The following is a 23,703-nucleotide window of genomic DNA, read 5'->3' on the forward strand; positions in this document are numbered from 1 at the left end:
GCGACACGTATACACATCAGGATGAACCTTTCGTCTCAAGTACGCATATCAACATTTAGACGATTATACAACATACACAGTTTTGGTGCCTATTTTGGTACACGAGTATATAACATATCTTCCATAAGTAACGATAATCGATAATCGAAATTATGCCCGTGGAATTCTATTTCATTTAACTGCTTTCGAGCTGACGACAATATGGTCGTCTTTCAGTCCAACGTGAACAAGTTCTTGATGAGCCGTTTCCTTAAATAATCATGGTTACCAAATTTCAGCTATTGTCCCATTGACTCTTATACCCGAGTGGCCTCTGGACTTTAATAAGAAGTGACATCCTTGTAAAAAAAGAAAGCAAGAACAGACAATTTTGACACAAGTTAACACCTTACACAGCCTAACATCGCAAGTTCATTTGAGAAGTTTTATTATCACACAAGCCGAAAGGCCCGGAATATAAAATCAAGAGAGTGTTCTTTGATATACCAGGGGTGCATTCGAAATGAATGTTGCTGTTTAGAGCACATTTGAAACATGATATTTGACGTTTGCATTTTAAACTTTAATTCGAGCTATTATCTATAAAAAAAAAAAAGTTTAGAAAATCAACAGCAGATTCTCTACAGTGCAATGTAGACTACAATGCATTGTGAACTAAGTCACTGCAAGAGGCATATGAGATTCCTCCTGGTGCACCGCGATGGATCCTCAGTTAGAGCAGGCAATCAATCGATTTGATTGAAAAATGTGCGATTTCACCGATTTCGGTGACAATAAAATATGGGAGGTTGAAACATTCGTTAATCATTACTCAATCCCGGACAACGTCGGGTAATCCTGCTAGTATATATAGTAAGTTTATTTATACTACTATTATTGATTACATATGTGCATGCATGTTTCTGCGGTACCTCTTTTCAGAGACATCGTGTCATCAAGCCGTAGTATCATCGAGACAAAATAATTCAACAATATTGATTTTTTTTTTTAATACAAAAACTTTTATGCAACGGTTTTCTATTAATAGAGTAAACTATACGTGATTCCCAGAGGAAATATCATAGCACTATGACATTTACTGATAGCCACTCCTCATAATTAGTCCTGGCGGATCAGAGAACACGTGAGCAAAAAGCGATTATGGCGGATACGCTTGATAATTCCCGCGAGACACCAGAACATATGTAAGAAGATTGAAAGGGATCAGAACAAAACTATACAGACATAGTTTAACTCTAGTATTTAATGAGACAGCTATATATACGAACAAGCAGGGAGATTTAATGAGACAGCTATATATACGAAGAAGCAGGGAGATTCGACGTTGTCCGGGATTGAATGGGCACCAACGAATGTTTCACAGTCTTATATTTTTATTGTCAGCGAAATCGGTGAAATCGCACATTTTTTTCAATCAAATCGATTGATTGTCTGCTCTAGTTAGGAACGCATCGTGGTGCACCGAAAGGAAGATCCGTATACCTCTCTGCAGTGACTTAGTTTACAATGCACTGTAGTCTATATTGCACTGTAAAGGACCTTTAATGCAGATTTCGTATTTATTATTATATTATAGTGGACCCAATATATAGTAATGATTTTAAAAAGTTAAAAAAAAAAATATGATTCGTGCGCTACCACTGAGCATCGAAGCCTAAACGTTTAGCTTCCGCTTTACTTTTTCTTTTGACGTTAATGCCTGATATATATATATATATAGTCATTTATAAAATATATATGGCGATTAAGCTACACTGAATACTCCGCATTTCATCCACTCTAGGATACTTCAGGCTTATGCGCATAAGCCTGAAGAATCCTAGAGTGGATGAAACACGGAATATTCAGTGTAGCTTAATCGCCATATATATTTTATAAATTACTAACTAGCTCTACCTATGTATTGAGCACTTTTGAAGTAAATACTTAAAGTTTACGCATAACTTTATAGTTTTGTATTATTATTTTATGTGAGTAAATGAAGTAGTTATATATATATATATATATATATATATATATATATATATATATATATATATAGTCTTTGAAGTTTCCTTAACACTTTTAAAACTATTAAAAACAAAATGTTCTTCGCTTAAAAATTATTTTGTCAATAAGTCAGTTAATTTCCTGCAGCGCTGAATCGTTTTTACTTACAATAACAATAATACCAATATTTCGGGAGTTTAAAAGCAAAACAGTATATTAAATCGTTACTCCCCAGCAGTGTTGATCATACACCACCTCCTTTATATATATATATTTTAACAAATACGAATCGTGGCAACTTTTAGATTTTAAATATTTATTATACACATCGAAATAAATGGTGCAAAATTAAAAAATGAGAGTTCATATAGAAACGTTGTTTTAATTTGAATAAAATAAAATACGCATCAAGTGCGCTTGAAAAAAAAAAGCAAGTAAAATATTTGTTTATTTTCCTAATATTACGATGTATTTGGCTTTCAAGCGCACTTGACGCGTATTTTATTTTGTGGTGCAAAATTAGTTTCTTTTGTCCTTTAGGACTCGTCAAACAAACACTAAAAAAAGTCATGGATTACCTAACTCTTACGTACATGCATATATAGCGTGCCTACCTGCGATATTCATTTGAAAATCTGACGAAGACATCGAAATGTCGAAACGTTGATCGACAGATATAAATATAGATAGATGAATTAGCTGAACAAATAAATTTATAACATTACTAGCAGGATGACACGACGTTGCTCGGGATTGAATGATGATCAACGAGTGTTTCACACTCCTATATTTTTTATTGTTATAGAAATCGATGAAAATAGCCCACGAAATCGATTGATCGCCTGTTCTAGTTGGGGATTATTTTTAAATAAAAGCTTGAATTAAAGTTTAAACTGCAAGCGTCTCGTATCATAGTTCAATTGTGCTATAAACAGAAACATTTATTTTGCACGCGCCATTGTCGTACAAAAGAACCTAATGTAAAAGATATTTTTATATAATGGCTTGAGTTAAAGTTTAAAATAAAAAGTCAACGACTACGATTTTATTGTTTAAACAGAAACATTTTAAACGCGCCATATCTTATCAAAGAGCCTACTGTTGATTTTAATACGCCCGTCCCTTCGGCTTGTACGGTAATGAGCTTTTCAAGTGCACTTGTGATGTTAGGCTTTATAAGCTGATAACTTTGTTTAAAATAGAACTGTTCCTTCTTTCATCGGATTTTTCCATACTTATCAGAAGCATTCCGAAAAACCTATCTAAGTACACTCCCAGACGCATGAAGTATACTTGTGTGAAATTTCATAAAATTTGGCCCAGCCGTTTTGGAGGTTATAGGGAACAATCTCACACAAACACACATACACACACACACACACACGAAGTGCCTTTTATATGAGTAGATATATATATATATATATATATATATATATATATATATATATATATCAGTTCCTATAATGCAAACTCAATAAAATGAAAAGATCATTGGACCATGAAGAAAATATATTATATCCACAGCCATATTATTTAAAGTAGCTAAATGACTAAACAAAGATGACTAATTTGCTTATAATGAATACCTACTGTAACATTAAAAGTGTATAGCGTCTATCAAATATCAAATATTTTTATGCAGATGCATCACAAATTGTTTTTGACGAATCTCTACTACATATAAAAGGAACTTTGTGTGCAAGTGTGTGTGTGAGAGACTTCGTTCCCTATGGACTCGGAAACGGCTGGGCCTATATTTTTGGTTCTTGAAATTACACACGAAGGTATTTGTCTGGGAGTGTTCTTACGAAGGTTTTGTATCGGAATGCCTCCGATAAGTATCGAAAATCGATAATAAAAAAAATCACATTAAAGTCCGATTGTGACCAAAGTTTACACTTTTATACAACCTAACATCGCGAGTGCATTTGAGAAGTTTTATCACCGCACAAGCAGAAAGGCACAGCCTATAAAATCAACTGTAGATACTTTTATATCACAGGGGCGCGTACGAAATGAATGTTTCTTTTTAGAGCGCAATTGAACCATGACTTTAGCGTGTTTACTTTAATTCAAGTGATTATGTAAAAATAATTTCATCAAATCAATAGTAGGTTCTTTGATAAGATAGAGGGGTGCCCGGAAAACTCGTCCCGGGAAAACTCGTACCCGGAAAACTCGTACCCGGAAAATCCCCCCTTTTGGCTAGGTAGGAAAACTGGTCCCTTATTGAATGAATATCGATTGAAAACACATTTTATTACCGTTCTTGAAATAGATAATGTCTTTAAAAGAGAATGCACATGTCATAATATTTAAAAATATATATTTTTAACTTTTGCTTAAAAAAAAATAAACTTGATCACGGAGTCAAGATACGAAAAACGAAACCAAATATTTATTTAAAAAATACTCTAGTTTTAACACTTTTTGTGTCATTACGAAACAAAAATAAAGAAAGAAAATACGTATTATTAAAGAAAGCAATTATTTTATTTAGAAGAATTAATTCAGTTTAAATAATTCTTGTGTTATTACAAAACAAAAAAGAAAACACGGTCTTATGTAATTTTGGTATCGCGCTGAAATAATAACGTTATTATTTCGAAAGCCACTCTTAACATCGGGTGGGGAGGGTATCGTTTAAAAGTCATTTCGCGGGCACTTGTGCAGTACTTAAAAAATATACAAATTTATTTTCTTTTGGCGGTGGGGGAGACTCGTTTTAAAACTATATCTACCTCAGTATTTTCTTTAATTTTCGGACATTTTTTTGTAAAACATTATTTACTAAGTAATGTCGAGTGCGACATTACTTGTTATTTCTTTTTAACCAACTAAACTCTTTGAAATAAGTTTAAACACCAAAAACTTTCAAAGCTAGGTGGAAAACGAAAACTTCGAAAAATCAATTTAATTTTTTTAAAACAATAAACATGTAAAAATATTCTTAAAAATATCATGGGAGGTGCATTATTACCTAAAAATATACAAATTTATTTTCTTTTGGAGGGGGTGGAGCTCGTTTTAAAACTCTATCTACCTTAATATTTTCTTTAATTTTCTATTTTTCGTGTAATCATTATTTTATTTTTATTTTTTTTTTACTATTATGTAGAAATGTTTCAAAAACAAAAGAGGAAAAAATACAACATTCAAAGATTCTGCACAAGATAAAGTGTTCGGTTTGTTTGTTTTGTTTTTCTCTTTAATAAGGGAAGCATTCTTTGGCTAATTGGACAACAACTTCTTGATTGGTTGTTTGCTTTTGTTTTGTATACGTTAATTAATCGGGTTATTTTGTTACTTTTTTTTTTACATGAAGGTCACCACTTATCAAGGCCCGAAGGCCACTCAGGGATAAGGGTTATTGCGTGTACAGTAATCAATGAGATAGTATTGTAGTAATCATTAGTATTAGGGGTTTTGATAGAGTGTCTTACTTAAGGGGGGCGGTTTGTCAGGAGTTTGTTTATGTTGGACTTGAAGAAGTCCAAGTTGTAGTCAGGTGGGAAACAGGCAAGCGGCAGAGAGTTCCACTGGCGTGCAGTTCTAAGAAAGAAGCTTTGCTCATGGAATCTACGTTTGGATTTAGGCACAGATAAAGACCAAAAATTGGCTGAGTAATTTAGTAGAGACCGCAGAGCGCAGAGGTCAAATTTTTAAAAAATTTGACTCCAATTTTGGCCCCTTAATATTTATTGTTATATTTCAATTTCGTTGATTAATTTCGTTAACTTGTTTCCTTTTCGTAAACTGCTTCAGCAATTTCCGGAACTCAGCTACAGTAATCTTGTAATCATTTTTTTTTTTTTTTCATTTAACGTTCTTTCATTGTTCTGATTTTTTCAACGTCCCAAATTATATCTTGCAAAATATGCTTATTTTTGCTAAGTTTATGCTGGTTATCTCTCTTAGATTTAATGATCCGTTGACATAAGCGCCAGTTATTTTGATTTGAAACATTTATTTGCTATTAAATTTAAATTTTTACCACTTTTTTCGAAGAGGCGTGCAGAGGGTTGCTGGTAGAGGTTCCTAAATATTTACTCTTTTACTACTGAGTGGGGCTATTACTGTACACATAGATTCGAAAAAGTTGTCAAAAAAACAAATATATAACAAATAAATGTTATCAAAAGTAAGATAAGTTACTTTTCTACCAAACTGGGTATATTTTTCGTGTTTTTATTCAATGTAAAATGTTTATTCAGCTCGAAAAGTATACAGTGTTTACTGATGTAGTTGAAAATTAAAAATGGTGCCCAACTCTCTCTTTAACACGTTAAGTTTGGGAAAAGGTGTTATAAAAAAAATTAAAAAAACTAGACAAAATACTGTTAGAAACTCGCTCAATATATGTTACCGTGACATAGGTTAACATATATTCGGTGGGTTTTTAATAGTATTTTGTCTAGTTTTTTATTTATAATACCTTTTCCCAAACTTACCGTGTTAAAGAGAGAGTCGGGCGCCATTTTGAATTTTTCAATACATCGGTAAACACCATGTTTTTCGAGCTGAATAAACATGTTACATTGAATAAAGACACAAAAAATATATACAGTTTGGTAGAAAAGTAATTTATCTTGCCTTTGATAACATTTATTTGTTATATATTTGTTTTTTGACAACTTTTTCGAATCTATGTGTACAGTAATACAAACCCTATTACTGTTTCAAAAGCGCCCTTTTCAGAGGAATGCATTAAAGCCGTGTGCCTCGAACAAGACAAAATCCATTGCTTTATTTTTGCCGTTTTTCTTTTTTTACCTGATCATCTGCCCTAGAAAAGTTCCCTGCACGTCACCGCTTTTTCGAATCTTTGTGGATTGTAAAAGAATCCCGAAAACGAAAATAATCAACCAAATAAAAATAGAAGGAGAGAGTGAGAATGCTTTTTACATAAGGTTAAAAAAAAAAAATGGCTTGCCTGATATTTTCAGCACGTTTCGTCGATGTAAAGTCCAACTCATGTCGTCGCCCCACCCGAAAAATGCTTCGATATTGCGAGAAAAAAAAAAAAAAAAAAAAAAGAAGAAAGAGAGAAAAAGAAAGAAAGGGATATAAACAAACCATAAAATAGGGATTATCTTTGTCTTGTTGACTTGTTATAATGAAAAAAGTCGATCGAACTTGAACTGATATATATTTATTACTATCTATAAAAAGACACAAACACACACACACACACGTATACACGCACACACACATACGCACACACAAATATAGATTTATGTATGTGTGTGTAACAATATATAAGCATGTATACAAATATATAGATATATATATATGTATATGCATATACATTTATATAACTATATACACATATATACACATATAAATATACATATGAATATAGCAATATATATACATATATAAATTTATATATACACCTAAATATATATAAATATATATATATAAATATATATATATATATATATATATATATATACACAAATACACAACTAATATATGTATATATATATATATATATATATATATATATATATATATATATATATATACAGGGAGAGGTCATTTGCATATATATCTACAAATATCCACATGCATATTCATACAGATATAAATATACATGCGTTATATATGTATTTATGCGTATATATAAAAATATGGAACATGTGCATAATACATATGGATATATTAACATTTATAAATATATATATATATATCTTTATATATATATATATATATGTATATATATTATTATTATTATTATTATTATTATTATTATTATTATTATCAAATTTATTATTTAAATATTTATTTAAATATTTTCTACGTGCATAATATTGAAATAAATATGCAAATAATACAAATAATTACAAAAATACGTCCCAAAATGTGGGGCAACTATAATATAAACAAAGGACAGATAACCTCCCCCTTTAAAGCACTCAGGGATGTAAAAAAAAAAAATAAATAAAAAAACACCACAGAATCGCTTATAAAAAATAAATGGGTTTGTATTACTGTACACATAGATTCGAAAAAGTTGTCAAAAAACAAATATGTAACAAATAAGGCAAGATAAGTTACTTTTCTACCTAACTGGATATGTTTTCAGTGTTTTTATTCAATGTAACATGTTTATTCAGCGCGAAAAACATGCAGTGTTTATCGATGTATCGGAAAATTCAAAATGGCGCCCGACTCTCTCTTTAACACGGTAAGTTTGGGAAAAGGTGTTATAAATAATAAACTAGACAAAATACTATTAAAAACAACCGAATATATGTCAAGTTATGTCACAGTAACACATATTGAGCGAATTTCTAACAGTATTTTGTCTAGTTTATTATTTCTAACACCTTTTCCCGAACTTACCGTGTTAAAGAGAGGGTCGGGCGCCATTTTTAATTTTCCCATACATCGGTAAACACTGTACGCTTTTCGAGCTGAATAAACATGTTAAATTGAATAAAAACACGAAAAATATATCCAGTTTGGTAGAAAAGTAACTTATCTTGCCTTTGATAACATTTATTTGTTATATGTTTGTTTTTTGACAGCATTTTCGAATCTATGTGTACAGTAATACAAACCCAAATAAATAAATAAACATCCCCCTCTCTCTCTCTCTCTCTCTCTCTCTCTCTATATATATATATATATATATATATATATATATATATATATATATATATATATATATATATATATGTATATGTATATGTATATATATATATATATATATATATATATATATATATATATATATATATATAAATATCCATTCACGTGAACTCGCCTTTTTCTTCACCATATTCCCTTTGTTTCACTTTTTGTTATCAAGTAAGATCTTTGACTTACTTGCAGTTTCATCAAATACTTTTGTATGCAAAATCCGATCCCGCATTTTGCTAATTCCTACCCTCTGATAAGAAGGAAAGTATTTCTTGGAAACACCGCGGATTAAGGACTATCCACTTATTAAGTGTTTCCTTTTCAGATTAGATATGTTTTTAACTCTTTTACAAAGTGATTTTTAACATTCATATTCATATATATATATATATATATATATATATATATATATATATATATATATATATATATATATATATTAGACACCGCCAAAAATGGCCAAAAAATCAAGTTGTTGTTGTTTTTTAAAACGAAATTACATTTATTAAAATCCATTATTTCTGAGTAACTGTTTTTTTTTCCAGAAAGATGAAACCCTGAATGTTATCATATACAAAACAGAATAATGTAAAACTTTTTCTACTATTTTTAATTAAATTTTAAATATTAAATTTCTCCAGAAAGTTAACAATTGACATTTATTGTCTTGCACAAAAAACGTACATAAATATTTAAAAAAAAAGGCTTTTGAAATAATTAATTTATTTATTTGTTGTCTAACTAAGATTTAGGGTGATTTTCTATGAGCATATGCAAAAATATTATAATATAAGTACCTGGATTTCAAATAATTCCACTTATTCATATAGGCAACCAGTTACTTCGCGTCGATCTAGACAATGTTTACGTTTGTACTTAATAAAAAGCAAACTAATGAAAACCAAACAGGCCAAAAAAAACTTATTTTTCAGAGACGAAAATTTCAATGTACTATTAACGCTGATGCCGGTCAGTACCAGATGGGTGACCATTTGTATGAGTTTGGTTTTTAATGTGTATGTGTGTGGGGGCTAAGAACTCCAAAATGGGGGGGGGGGCAATTTAAAGCAGAATAAAAAAAAATTATTTCAGCGCGTTTGGTCCACCGTAGTCGAAAGGCGGCAAACGTTTTCAAACAGGATCGAAAAAATGATGCTATTTTTAACACAAAATGCACAATATTTATCGAATTTTTTTTTTGTATCGATTCTTCAAAGCATGCCCTGTTTAATAATGGTCATGCATTATTCGGCTCACTAAAAAAAATTGTTAATTTATTTATCAAAGATTTTAAAATGGCTTTTTTCGTATAAATATTACTTTTTTTTTTTTTTTGATTAACTTAAATGAATTATTTTACTTAACATATTCACCGAATTTCACACTTCAAAACTCAAAAGCGGGATAATTAAACACAATCGAAGTTCTGATATTCAGACGTCAAAATAAGGTATGCAAACAATTTTTTTTTATCTATAATCCTGTCCTTTACAACAACACAATATGTTTTGTTCAGATTCAGATGATTATTTTAAGCATGTTTGGAACCCCCTCAAAACAAGGGGGGGGTTGTAAGCAAATATATATATATATATATATATATATATATATATATATATATATAAATATTGTTTATGAAAAATAAGTACACTGTTATAAAGTTCATTCTTCTCTTAATAATCGCTGAAAATTTCGTATTGATTGGATAATACCTGATATTTGGTAGATTTTTAAAAAGACGGTCCGTCAAAAAGTACTTACCTGCCCCCCCCCCAGTTTTGGCGGTGTCTAATATATACATATATATATATATATATATATATATATATATATATATATATATATATATATATTCATCTTTTTATTTATAAGTCCCATGAGTATGTATTTATTTGTTTCCCTGCGAAAGCAAATTGCGACACAATGTTCTTTCGAATGTGGGGGGACCAGATCCCCAGGAAATGTCATTCTGGAGATAGCAAAAATAAAATTGCCGGATTTGTATTACTGTACACATAGATTCGAAAAAGTTGTCAAAAAACAAATATATAACAAATAAATGTTATCAAAGGAAAGATAAGTTACTTTTCTAACTAACTGGATATGTTTTAGTGTTTTTATTCAACGTGACATGTTTATTCAGCTCGTAAAACATACAGTATGTATGCATTTGAAAATTGCAAACGGCGCGGCACTCTCTGGTGAACACGGTAATTTAGGAAAATGAGTTAAAACTAAAAAAACTACACGAAATACTGTTAAAACCAACCGAATATATGTCAGCCTATGTTACGCCGTAACATAGGCTGACATATATTGTTACGGTAACATATAGTGAGCGAGTTTCTGACAGTATTTTATTTTAGGTTTTTAGTTTAACTCATTTTCTCAAAATTACCAAGTTCACCAGAGAGTACCCCGCCATTTGCAATTTTCAAATACATCGGTGCACACTGGATGTTTTTCGAGCTGAATAAACATGTTATATTAAATAAAAACACTAAAGAATTATCTAGTTAGATAGAAAAGTAACTTGTCTTACCTTTGATAACATTTATTTGTTATACGTTGTTTTTAAGACAACTGTTTCGAATCTATGCTTATAGTAATACAAACCCAAATTGCCTTAGTGTAGAAAGGTGTCCCCCTTCATTGATTGACGATGAGTTAATTAATTTAAGTGTAGCATCAGGTTTTTCTCCGATTACATCCGGCATCTCCAGCAAGTGGAATTCTGATGGGAGAAAGTGAGAGAAATGGAGAGAGAGAGAGAGAGAGAGAGAGAGAGAGAGAGAGAGAGAGAGAGAGAGAGAGAGAAAGAGAGAGAGCCGGTGGAAAGTTTTTATTAGTAGCAGGTAGGTGTTAGTGGCCGCTAGATCCGGTATGAAGCTACAGACGAGCCGGTTGTTCGGGCTAGTATTTAGGCCACGGGTAGTGAGTTGGGTGCGTAGGGGATTACGATAAGAGTTTTAGGATGTATTTAATTGTGTTAAATCTGACACTGTTATATTATTTAGGTAGCATTTTTTTTTCTTTCATTTGCACAAACAATCTATCTATCATATATATAAAGGTGAATGTGTCTGTGTGTGTGTGTGCGCGCACGCGCGCGTGTGTGTGTGTCTATGTCTGCGTACATTTCCCTAAGCAATAACTCTGTCCATTTTAAGTCTACAGACTCGAAATTTGATATACAGGATACTGAGATTTGAGAAAGTTGATGTGATCGGTTTTTGGCCAGAAATTTCGCTGTTAAGGGGTCAGAGTTCAACAATTTAGCTTTTGAGAACTCTACCAAACTCCTCCGACATTTTGGGGTCTAAACACTTGAAATTTTAGAAATGGTTTCCTTGGACATGGGTCTAACTTAATAACTTGATTTCAGCCCAAGATAATAAAATTTAAGGGTCATAATAGGAGTCAACGTTTAAAAAAATTGACCGCCTTTTCTTTTTTTCTCCTCAACATACACCTCCAAATACCCGGACAACGCCGGGCACCCATGCTAGTATATCTATAAAAGTGAACGTGTCTGTATGTCTGTCTTTCTGTGTGTGTGTGTCTGTGTATATTTCCCTACGCAATAACTGTCAATTTGGAGTCTACAGACTCGAAATTTGATATACAGGATACTGACGTGTGGGAAAATCGATGCGATGTGTTTTCAGCCAGAAATTTGGCTGTTAAGGGGTCAAAGTTCAACGATGTGACCTTTGAGAACTCTACCAAACTCCTCCGACAATTTTGGGTATAAACACTGGAAATTTTAGATATAGGTTCCTTGGACATGGATCTAACTTAACTCGATTTGAGCCCAAAACAATAAATTTTAAGGGGTCAGAGTAGGGTTCAAGTTTTAAAAAATTGACCGTTTTTTTGTTTGTTTGTTTTTTGTTTTGTTTTTTTTTTGCTCAGCATACACCTCCAAACCCACGGGCAACGAGGGCACCCATGCTAGTATATCTATAAAAGTGAACATGTCTGTGTATCTGTATGTCTGTGTGGAATGATTTATTTGTCTTTTTTCTTTAACTAAAATATAGTTTCAGAAAAATATGTTGCTTGTAAGTAATATCGAAACCAATTTAGGTGACTGAAATAGGATTTGACAAATATTTTAACAATTTATGATATAAAAATGGAAGGGTGAAACTAAACGTGTTCTTATCGCCTTTAAGTAACTGAATTGTTGTTAAAATATCAAAGTTACTTAAAGGCGTTTAGTTTAAGTCTTCCATTTTTTATCCTAAATTATTTCAAATATTGGTCAAATTTCAGTCATCTAAATTGGTTTCGACAATATTTCCGAACAACTTATTCTGGTGCTACGAGATCAGGTTGTCTGAAGATATTGGCTTCCTGAGATAAAATGCACCTAACATTGATTTTTTTTTTTCTACTTTCTTTTGTAAATCTTAATTATGTTCTGCAAAAACAAAAACAAAACCAACAACCCACCTTCTCCCCTCCCTTTTTTTTCCTTCTTATTTCCTATTTCTCTTTCTATCTCTTCCCACTTCTTGACTGGTTTCCTAACTTAAAATGTACTAAACATTAATAAAAATTAATTAATAAAAAAACAAAAAAAAACATTCCATGAAATTTAGACCATAATTTTATACCACACTTGTTCCAATTGAAAGACACTTATCACAATATTCTTATATGGATCTATATCAAATACAAACCTTCTCTCACCCGTTGCAAAACTCATTCATGTTCTGCAAGGAAAGAAAAACGAAAACAAAACAAAAAACCTTCTACAAAATAACCGGATGCAACGTGAATTCTATTCCCAAAATAACAGGATGAGGCATTAAATAACCCGGAAAGGGTTGATATGCCGTAAAACAAAACAACCAACAAACCAAGCAACTTATTATACTTTAAATATATTTTAGTAAAAAAATAATAATTATATTTTAGATAACAATTCAGTTAATATTACTAAATAAATAAAACAATTAAATAATGAAGTAGATGGAGTGGACCAAAATTTTATTTATTTATTTATTTATTTTTTTTTTTTGTATAAATAAATTTTGTTATAAGCAAGAATTACCTCAGTTTTTGGCTGATGAGGAGAGAGCAGATACTGAATTTTTAATTATTCATTCGAAAATATGATTAAAATTCGTTTTTCTATTATAGATACTACACTTTGAATTATTTATTCACAAACACATTTTATGTACAAATATTTTTTTAATGATTTCTTGAAAATTTCAAACGCAAAGAAGTTGAATTTTTTTACTTTTCAAACATTTTTATAGTTTGATTGATCGAATTAAAATTTATTTTTTAAGGAAAAATAATTTAGAAATACAAAAAAATACATTCTTTGGTTATAGTCTTTTCATCACATCTCGCTTGATTCAAAATCATTTTTAATGGATGTGTGTGTATTTTTTGTTTTTGTTATTACAACTATCTTTTACAGAATTATGTTTTTATTATAAACACCCCATTTAATGTTAAAGCAGCCATCGAGAAAAGTTCGTCAACAGAATTTCGAGTAGTTATTAATGCAGATAGAAAATATCCAATGAGCATGTTAGGCGATTCAATTTATGTGACGTCACAGATCTTATGAAAGTCTTTAATATCCCCTAGTATTTTTATATGGAGAAGGTGGATGCCATTTGGGAATTCAACAGTTTGGAAATACCAAAAAACATATTTCATGTATGGATATTTATGCAAACCATTTTTTTAAATTCAATTTTTTATCCCAAACAAATCACAGTGCCACTTTGAAGTAGGGGGTTACTATCGGAGACATAAGTTGTAGGGATATTATGAAGCGAGGTGAGGAGCAAGATGGCTGTTCACGTTACACTTGAACTTCTGCATGTCAGTACAGTTGGGAAAGCAGAATCCCAGAAGGGAGTTCCAAAGTCTAGCAGTTCTGGGGAAGAAACTGTTGGAGTAGAAGGCTTTCTTACACCTAGGGATCTCTACTGTGTAGGGGTGGGATTAATTCTCAGATGGGGGCATATAGGCATTTAGCGAATATATGCAAAACGTTTACACAGGTAATAGGCAGGTTATCTCTATCTAAATGACCAATAAATAAAATAAATTAAACTTCGTGAATCAATGTAAAATCTGTAAATAAGATTTATAACCCATTCTCTGGCCCTTCCCAGCGTTATGTTGTAAATGAACAAATTCTAAGAAAAAAACACAATTTATCTTTGTTTCACTTTTTATTGCCAAAAATAAAAAATAAATAAATAAAACAAAATAAATAAAATTGGAATCAGAAATTAGGCTATAATTTTTCTGATTTCGATATTGATTCCGATATGTTAAAAGTTCCGATTTGTCCGATTCTCATTCCGATTAATCGTCCTAACACTAATATAAAGTAAGGCTCCCCGTCTAAACTGGTGTCAGTCATATCTGTGCGCGAGGTTGGAGGTAAGGACAGATTTAAGAAGTTTGATTTTTTATTTATTTATTTATATATGCATTTAGTTTTTGAAGGTTGATGAATTCCGTTCTAGTGTGATAACATCGTGAAGGTGAATTAATTAGAAATGCATGCTTGGAAATCAGGTGAGAAGGCCAAGCGAATTGTAAACCGGAGAACAGAATTAAAAACAAAAAAGATAGAGCGATAGAGGTGGGTATATTTAGAGAAGGGGGAAGCGCGTGCGAGAGAAAAGGGGGTGGGAACTTTCTGTTGGAGTTAAATACCCTTGACCTTTGCCTTGATAGACTAATGCTGTTAGGCAGCGGGGGTTTAGAATCAGAATTGCCTTCTAGGAGAGATATCATCCAAGTTGCCGAGCCCCAACCAGCCCAATTTCAAACGTTGTTACAGCCGTTGGTGCTAAAGGGGATAGGCTCGCTCTCCATTAAAAAATGCCTTCGTAGTGTACGTCTCAAATAGCCTCTGACAACCAAGTCCATTATACTTCCTGCAGCGTCTTTCTCATATTAACGAAGTCTCCAGCTTGTCTCTGTTATCATTATGTTCATGACAAGTGCTCGTCTGAGCTTCAAGCGGCCAAACTTAGAAAAACTCGACTAGCTACAACCACTATCAACAATTTCCGCCACTGTCTATCTGTGCCTAAATCTAAACGCAAATTTCATGGACAAAGTTTCTTTCCCAGACTGTGCGCCAGTGAAACTCAGTTCCGCTTCACTGCATTTCAGTTAACTACTACATGGTAACCTGAAAGTTCAATGTAAACAAATTTTTGTTTAGCTGCCCTTTTAAACAATAAAATTCTACCCAATTTCCACCCACTAACGATCACCACGTTGCTGTATGGGTGACCACTTTACACTTATTAGCCCTTATCCTCGAGTGGTCTTCTGGCCTTGATAAGTGATGAATTCTTTGTAAAAACAACACCTTATTACACATAAAGATACTGGTAAAATTGGCTCTAGTTTATATTGCTATTCTAGCCGATCACCCGGTTGTACCCGGTCATAGAATAAAATATATTTGAATTCATACAGAAATTGGGACATGTGTATGCGTATATTATGTTTTTTTTTTGTTTTTTAAACAGTTCAAAAGTAAAAACAAAAAGAACTCGAGCTGAGATCAAAATCAAAACCTTAAGATAGTGAGTCAAGTACGATAACCATTAGACTAGCTTAATAAGATCTTTAACAAGTTTTTTCACTACTTTACTACTTATTCTCACCAAAAGCAATCTGTCATGTGAACAGTCCACGCATGCGCATTCGTTAAACAGTTGACAAAGATATAAAAATCCGACGACCTCCACGTACTAATTTGTAAAAATCTTAGTTCAGATGCATAAAAATTAACGAGCCATCTCTTTCCCCATTACACCACGTGCGCTAGGTCAGAGGAGAGAAAATCAGATAGAACTTGGTCATTTACCACTTTGAAGTGTTGCCATAGATGGTAGTGTCGTCAGCATAAATGTCTACGAATGATTTTAGGATGTGATTTGTGATATCATTGTTGTAGATCACGAAGAGAGTTGGGCCTAGAACGGACCCCTGGGGAACTCCAGCATTAATACTGTGAGCTTCTGATTTCTGCCCATCAACCACTACTCTTATGAACCTGTCAGAGAGAAATGATTTAATAATTGAAAAGACATTTCCAGCTCTACCGTAGATTTAGATTTTATGGAGTAGACATTTATGCCATACCCTATCAAAGGCTTTTGATATATTTAGGGCAATTGCTATAGAAAGAAAACCTCCGTCGAGAGATTAGGTAATCCTATACGATATAACTGTTAACACATCTGCTGTAGATCTATCAGAACGGAAACCATATTGCATGTCACTAAATAGGTTATTTTTGCTAAGTTGCTTGACTACTTCTTTATTTAACACAGATTCCAGCAACTTACTCATGACTAGGGCTATGTGTGTGTATTAAGAACTTTAATATGTTGATATATAATACTTAGGGCTATGACAACAGCATATTCTTTTCTTTGTTTTGATTCTCAGGTATATATCCATTGATATCTTATGTGTTTTTATGTAGAGTGATGTGATCCTCGGTTGATTAATTGTGTCTAACTGTGTCGGATATATACTTGAAAGTAAAAACCATGAAAAGAATAAGCTGTTGTCATAGCCGTACTCATGGCGCACAAGAGACTGGTTGGTCTGTATTGAGAGGGAGATGACCAATCACCTGACTGGTTAAATACGAGACATACTGATGAGGTTTTCCATGGTGTTGGGAAGCAGTTCTCCTTAAGATTACGCTTAAACAGCTTTGTAAGTACGGGAGCTAATTCTGGTTGAAGCTTTTTGAGCACTATAATAGGGATGCTGTCAGAACCAGCTGCTTTACTGGAATCGAGGTTTTTGATTAGCTTGGCAACATCGCGCACATCGCGCACATCGCGCACAGATATTTGTATGCCGCATAGCGTGTTTCCAGTCACAGGATGAAAATACGGGTGGTCGACCGCCCTGATCGCATTGGGTAGAATTAGCTGCAAAGTTTTTCGCAAAAATTGGTTTGTCCGATGCTGACGAGATTCTCCCAGACCCATTGATGATAATTGGGATAGAGCACACACTTCTATTTAGGGCCGTGTTTGTTATTTGTCAAAATTAGTGAAAACCAAGCTGCTGCTCAACTACTTTTTTACTTGACGGACTGAGGATTCAGCTCTCTCACGTTCTTTATTACTCTTTTACAGTGGTTTCTGCCAGTCCTGAAAGCGGCGATTCGATATGTAAAAAATATAAAAACCACCCGCGCATAATATTTCAGCTTGCATGAAAATTCTCCCAAGTTGATCCGAAATGCGTAAATAGTCCTTTAGAGAGAATTTTCATGCGAGCTGAAATATAAAGCGCGGTTTGTTTTTATATATTCTTTTACATATCCAACATTTTTCACTTTTTTTCCTTGACAATTTATAACTACAATAAATTGCGGTTCCACTTAATGCCATAGATAGCAAATTCTAGCATTGCTACAAATATAATTTGCTGATTTCTTTATGCCCTCTGATGAGTAGAAGAACAAGAACAGCAATCTTTGAAACCCCACGGAAAAGGACTTTGTAAATTGGTTTTTGGAATATTCAGTCGGACAATAAATTTTGATTGTAAAGTTCAACTTATAATTTTCATTTTCTTTCTCTTATAATAAGCTCTACTCTCTATTGCGTATTGAGCATTTTTTATTCGGTTGGGATTAAATTATCTCTATATAAATACTGTTATGTATATTAGTTTTTGAAGTTTACCATTGCGTATATCAGGTAAACACTACATCTCTTTGATTTCATAAATTGTATATATATATATATATATATATATATATATATATATATATATATATATACAGTTGTGCGCAAAAATATTCGACCCCTGTCTAAATTTTCTTGTTTCGTTGAATTTATACTTCAAAAATCTTCATAACGCCTTTTAACGGCTAATTATGAATAAATTGTATATTTTTCAACAATAAATGAGGAAAAGTAATTCGAGATTAATAATATATATCAATTTATTTACAAAAAATATAAATATGGATGTTGCAAAAATATTCGACTCCTTTAATTTAAAGTTTAAATAAAAGCGTCATTAAGTTTATTATTTTAGTCTAACCTTGTATTTATATCCTATAAATAATATTTATGACTCTACTGAATCTAAAATCAGTTCAAATTGAACTTCAATGCCATATTGAATGATTGAATAATTGTTTCAAGTAAAAAAAAAATTCTTTTTCAACGTCAACAAATCTGCAACTATGACAAAGAACAAAGAGTACTCTGAAGACATTAAAAAGAAAGTAATCGATGCCTACCAGTCTGGAGAAGGTTATAAAAAAATTCCAAACGTTTTTCTATACCACGGTCGACTATTATGTCCATTATCAAAAAATGGAAAGTAAAAGGGATTGTATCAAGTCTTCCAAGATCAGGTCGTCCAAGAAAAATTACGACACGTGGGGCTAGGAAAATTGTTAGACAAGTTTCAATAGACTCTAAATCTAACCTAAAGGACGTGCAGACGTATTTGAAGAATGCTGACTCAGATGTACACTTGTCAACTATTCGTAGGGCATTAAATCGTGCCGGATTGCATGAACGTATTGCCAGAAGGAAGCCCTTACTTTGCAAAGCTCATCAAAAGGCTCGATTTAATTTTGCAAAAAAGTTCCTAGAAATGCCTATTGATTGCTGGAATAATATAATTTGGTCAGACAAAACGAAAGTGGAACTATTTGGACGCAACCAGCAACGCTATGTTTGGCGAAAAGAAAATACTGTTTATAATGTGAAGAATACCGTTCCAACCGTTAAGGATGGAGGTGGATCAATCATGGTGTGGGGCTGTTTCAGTATAAATGGAACTGAAAGATTAACCGTAATCGATGGAAGAATGGATTCAGTAAAATATCAGTCCATACTGAAAGAAAATCTTGTTCCGTCTGCGAACCAGTTGGGGCATGAAAGGAGGTATACCTTTCAACAGGACAACGATCCTAAACACACTTCAAAGAGCACTAAGGCATGGTTAAAGAATAATAAGGTGAAAGTTCTAGAATGGCCTTTCCAGTCTCCAGACCTAAATCCGATTGAGCACTTATAGCATGATTTAAAAATTGCGGTACATAAAAGAAAACCATTTAATTTGATTGAATTAAAACAGTACTGTCAAGAAGAGTGGCTTAAAATTCCAGTGGACAGATGTAGAAGTCTCGTTAGATGTTATAGGAAACGTTTACTTGCAGTAATCAAGGTCAAAGGAGCTTCAACCAAGTATTAATGAAAAGGGGTCGAATACTTTTGCAACATCCATATTTTTATTTTTGTAAATAAATTTATTTATATTATCAAGCACTAATTACTTTTTATTATTTTTTGTTGAAAACTATACAGTTTATTCGAACTTAGTCGTTAAAGAAGGTTTTAAAGATTATTGAAGTATCCATTCAAAGAAATAAGACAATTTTGGTAGGGGTCGAATACTTTTGCGCACAACTGTATATATATATATATATATATATATATATATATATATATATATATATATATATATATAATGGGATAAGTTTGTTTGAAGCAGTTGGCAAAGTATTTTACAGAGTTCTTCTCAATAGACTGTTAGACTATATTTGTCCATCCCTCATTCCAGAAAGTTAAAGTGACTTTCATCCGGGCAGAGGAACCACGGACAGGATCTTCTCTACTCGGCAGTTGTAGGAGAAATGTACTGAACACCGTGTTACACTTTATCAGGCTTTTGTTAATTTGAGCAAGGCATTTGATACGGTGAACAGAAATACCCTGTGGATAATTCTGGCGAAGTTGGGATGCTCACCTCAGTTTCTACCATTACTCAGGGAGTTTCAAACTAATATAAAGGCTCGCCTGAAGCTCAATGGATGCCTATCAGAACCCATCTCGGTTGACAATGGTGTGAAGCAGGGTGATATCCCAGCACCTACATTTATTTCTATTTATTTTGCCACCATGCTTTCCTATATGCCGTTAAGGAGTGTTTTCTGTGTGTTTATTTGCGTTTCAGAACCACAGGTAAGGTCTTTGATCTTCGTCGTTTTCATGCTTCTATAAGGACCTTTCAGCACCTAGTTCGTGAATTGCTTTATGCAGATGACGCCGATCTCGTAGCCCATAGTGAGAGAGATATGCAGGATATCATGAATCTGTTTTCAGTGGCCTGTGCGTCTTTTGGGCTTACTATTAGTTTTAAGAATACTATGGTTATGTTCACACCTCCACCCGGTAGTTTATATGTGGAACCAAATATTTTTGTCAACAACCAGAGACTTGCCGTGATTGACACATTCGTGTATTTGCGTAATACTCTTGATGCTGTGGTCAACTATAGGATACAGCGTGCCACTAAGGTTTTTCATGGCTTAGAGAAGCGAGTGTGGCCTGGCAGGTATAACTCTTCGTACAAAGATTAGTGTCTATTAATCTTGTATGTTACCATCCCTGCTTTAGGATTCTGAGGCCTGGACAACTTATGGTAGACACATAAAAATCATACAGTGCACCAAAAATTTCTGAGACACATTCTCGGCATCAAATGGAACTCTTTTATACCTGATATGGATGTCCTCATGCGAGCTGATGTGCCTTGTATCGAGAAGTTGATTATACGCAACCAGATGAGGTGGGCTGGTCATCTGACAAGGATGGACGACGAGAGATTGCCAAAGCGTCTGTTCTATGGTGAAATTATACAAGGAAAGTGTCCACAACATAAACCTAGGAAACGCTTTAAGGACAACATCAAGGATAATCTTAAAGCTCTCGGTCTTGACGGATCCAGTTGGGGAAGTGCTTCCGATGATCGAAAACGTGGCGCTCCTTTGTCTATCATGGTTGTGATAGCTTTGAGAAGAAAAAATATGAGCATGCAAAAATGAAGCGTGATATCCGGACGAAAAATCTGTCAGATATATCAGGTCTGTCGGAGGCTTTCGTGCAGAACCACGTCTTTGATTTATGCAGTAAAATGACGGAGCCGGCCTAGCTAGCCACAAGCGATCACATGAAGATCAGTCTTTTTTTTTGATGGGGAAAACACTGCGGAGCACAGATGTTCTGTTTGCTCTGTGGTCTGTAAATCGAGTGGAGGCCTGAAGCGTCATATGAATGTCCACACTCGAGCAACACCAGTTGACATCTCTCAATCTCAGCTAAAGTGTGACCTCTGCAATAGACTGTGTAAGAGCAGGGATGGGCTGAAGAGCCACCTTCGTTTCTACAGCAGATAGAAATTGATGCATCTTAATCACATCTTCAACATGCATATATGTATGCGTGTATAAATGTATATATATATAATAAAAAAATTAAATAATAAATTATTAATATATTAAATAAATAAAAATAAATAAATAAAAAAATAAAAATAAAAAAATTATAAAACGTATTAAATGAAATAAACAAAAAATTCATATTTTAAAAGTACATGGAAATGGATGAATAACAAACAATAAAGGAAGGGAAAGATGTGACGATCATCATATATATATATATATATATATATATATATATATATATATATATATATATTCAATGGAGGTTGCCATTTCTTAAGTCCCGGAAGCCACTCGAGGACAAGGGTTATTGCGTGTACAGTAATCAATGGGATAGTATCGTAGTAAGTGGGTGCAATAAGTATTCAATACAAAGCAAAAACTTGATCCATTTTTATTACACGAAAACAAAAACAATATCAAAGTGCAGTTCTAAGGTATTTTTGTGTGATATATACAAATCTCACATCAAAAATCATACAGAAATACATTAGAATAGCAGTTTGTTATTGTTTTTGTTTTCAATTAATAAAAAAAAAACAACGTTTTACTTTATACCGGATACTTATTGTACCCACTGTATATATATATATATATATATATATATATATATATATATATATATATATATATATATATATATTGTTTCTTTGTTTACGAACAGGCGATTTGAGCACTATAAAAGTGGTGGCGGGTGTCGAGTTATTTACGGGCGTCAATTCCATGGTCGAGTGCGAGAACTACCGACTGTCAACACGACGGTTCTAGTCTCAATCCTTGGCTTGGGAGAGATGCTAGTCTAGCGGCACTGATGAGTTGTGATACAACGAAACATGACTGTATGTCGATGACTACAAATATAAATATATATATATATATGTGTGTGTGTGTGTGTGTGTGTGTGTGTATGTGTGTGTGTGTGTAGGTATAAATTATATATGCAATCTCCATCTAAAATTTCATTTTCCATATGCGTGCCTGTTTTCAATTCTAATTAAAAGAAAGGTGCGATGTACTTTAAATCGTGAGACATTTACCTGAGATTAGGAAAATATTTGCATACCAGCGGGGTGGGGGCACCCGGCTTTGCCCGTGCATAAAATACGCCTAAATATATTTTAATTTGTCCAGATTTCGTATATATTATAGAGTCGTGATTTCAAAAGTACAATAAAATGCAGTTGGCTGCCATCAACTAGAATCGAAACTGAAACCACACCTGTAACATCGAAAGCTAGTCATTTTACCACCGCACCAATGTGGCACACATACGAACCGATTAAAAATTTAAAATTAAAAATAAATTAAAGCGAATGTACACAATGTATAATGATTGTTTTTAATTTTGACCAAATTTTAACCTCTCAAAAACTTTTTTCCCCGGCTAAAAACCTATAAAAGAACGGTATGTGAAAAAATTGAATTATTTGAGGCCGCTAGCGCCGCTCCCCGACTTTTAGTTTCGGAGAAGATAGAGTTTGAAAATAGGAAGACAGACAGACAAACAGTTATATAGCCTTTTATATATTAGATTTCATAAGAGAAGATTCACATGCGTCTTTGCAGATTTTTATTGAAAATTCCACGTATTTAAGCGGAAAGCAAAATTCCTCTCAATTTAATATATATCCCTTATTTCGCTTTTAAATGAAAGCAATTTTTAAAGCAAAATTTCGTTTATTTTAAGCAAAATTTCATTTATTTTAAGCAAAATTTCATTTATTTTAAGCAAAATTCATGTCTTTCTAGCATTAAACTTAATATTAGCTTTATCAGAATTTTTT

The 23,703-nt window shown here is 32.7% G+C and overlaps 2 protein-coding genes across 9 annotated transcripts in view; one reads left to right on the top strand and one right to left on the bottom strand.

Annotated features, from left to right (window-relative positions):
• LOC145256297 (uncharacterized) overlaps positions 1-7,180 on the bottom strand; it is an 85,634-nt gene extending 78,454 nt beyond the window's left edge. For 3 of the 6 annotated variants that reach the window (XM_080115024.1, XM_080115021.1, XM_080115017.1), the window contains exon 1: positions 6,923-7,061. Coding sequence is in view for 1 of the 6 variants with exons in the window: in XM_080115016.1 (XP_079971142.1) it covers positions 6,923-7,068 (146 nt within the window). In the remaining 5 variants the exon portion in view is untranslated. Of the gene's footprint in view, positions 1-6,922 lie in introns of all 6 variants that reach the window. The other 3 variants (XM_080115019.1, XM_080115016.1, XM_080115023.1) reach the window with 3 other exon arrangements.
• LOC145256299 (organic anion transporter 3-like) overlaps positions 1-23,703 on the top strand; it is a 324,435-nt gene that overhangs the window by 217,568 nt on the left and 83,164 nt on the right. The window lies entirely within an intron of this gene.

This window comes from Euprymna scolopes, chromosome 32, assembly GCF_053919585.1.
Source record: "Euprymna scolopes isolate OS-2025 chromosome 32, ASM5391958v1, whole genome shotgun sequence".
In the NCBI taxonomy this organism is placed as follows: Eukaryota; Metazoa; Mollusca; class Cephalopoda; order Sepiida; family Sepiolidae; genus Euprymna; species Euprymna scolopes.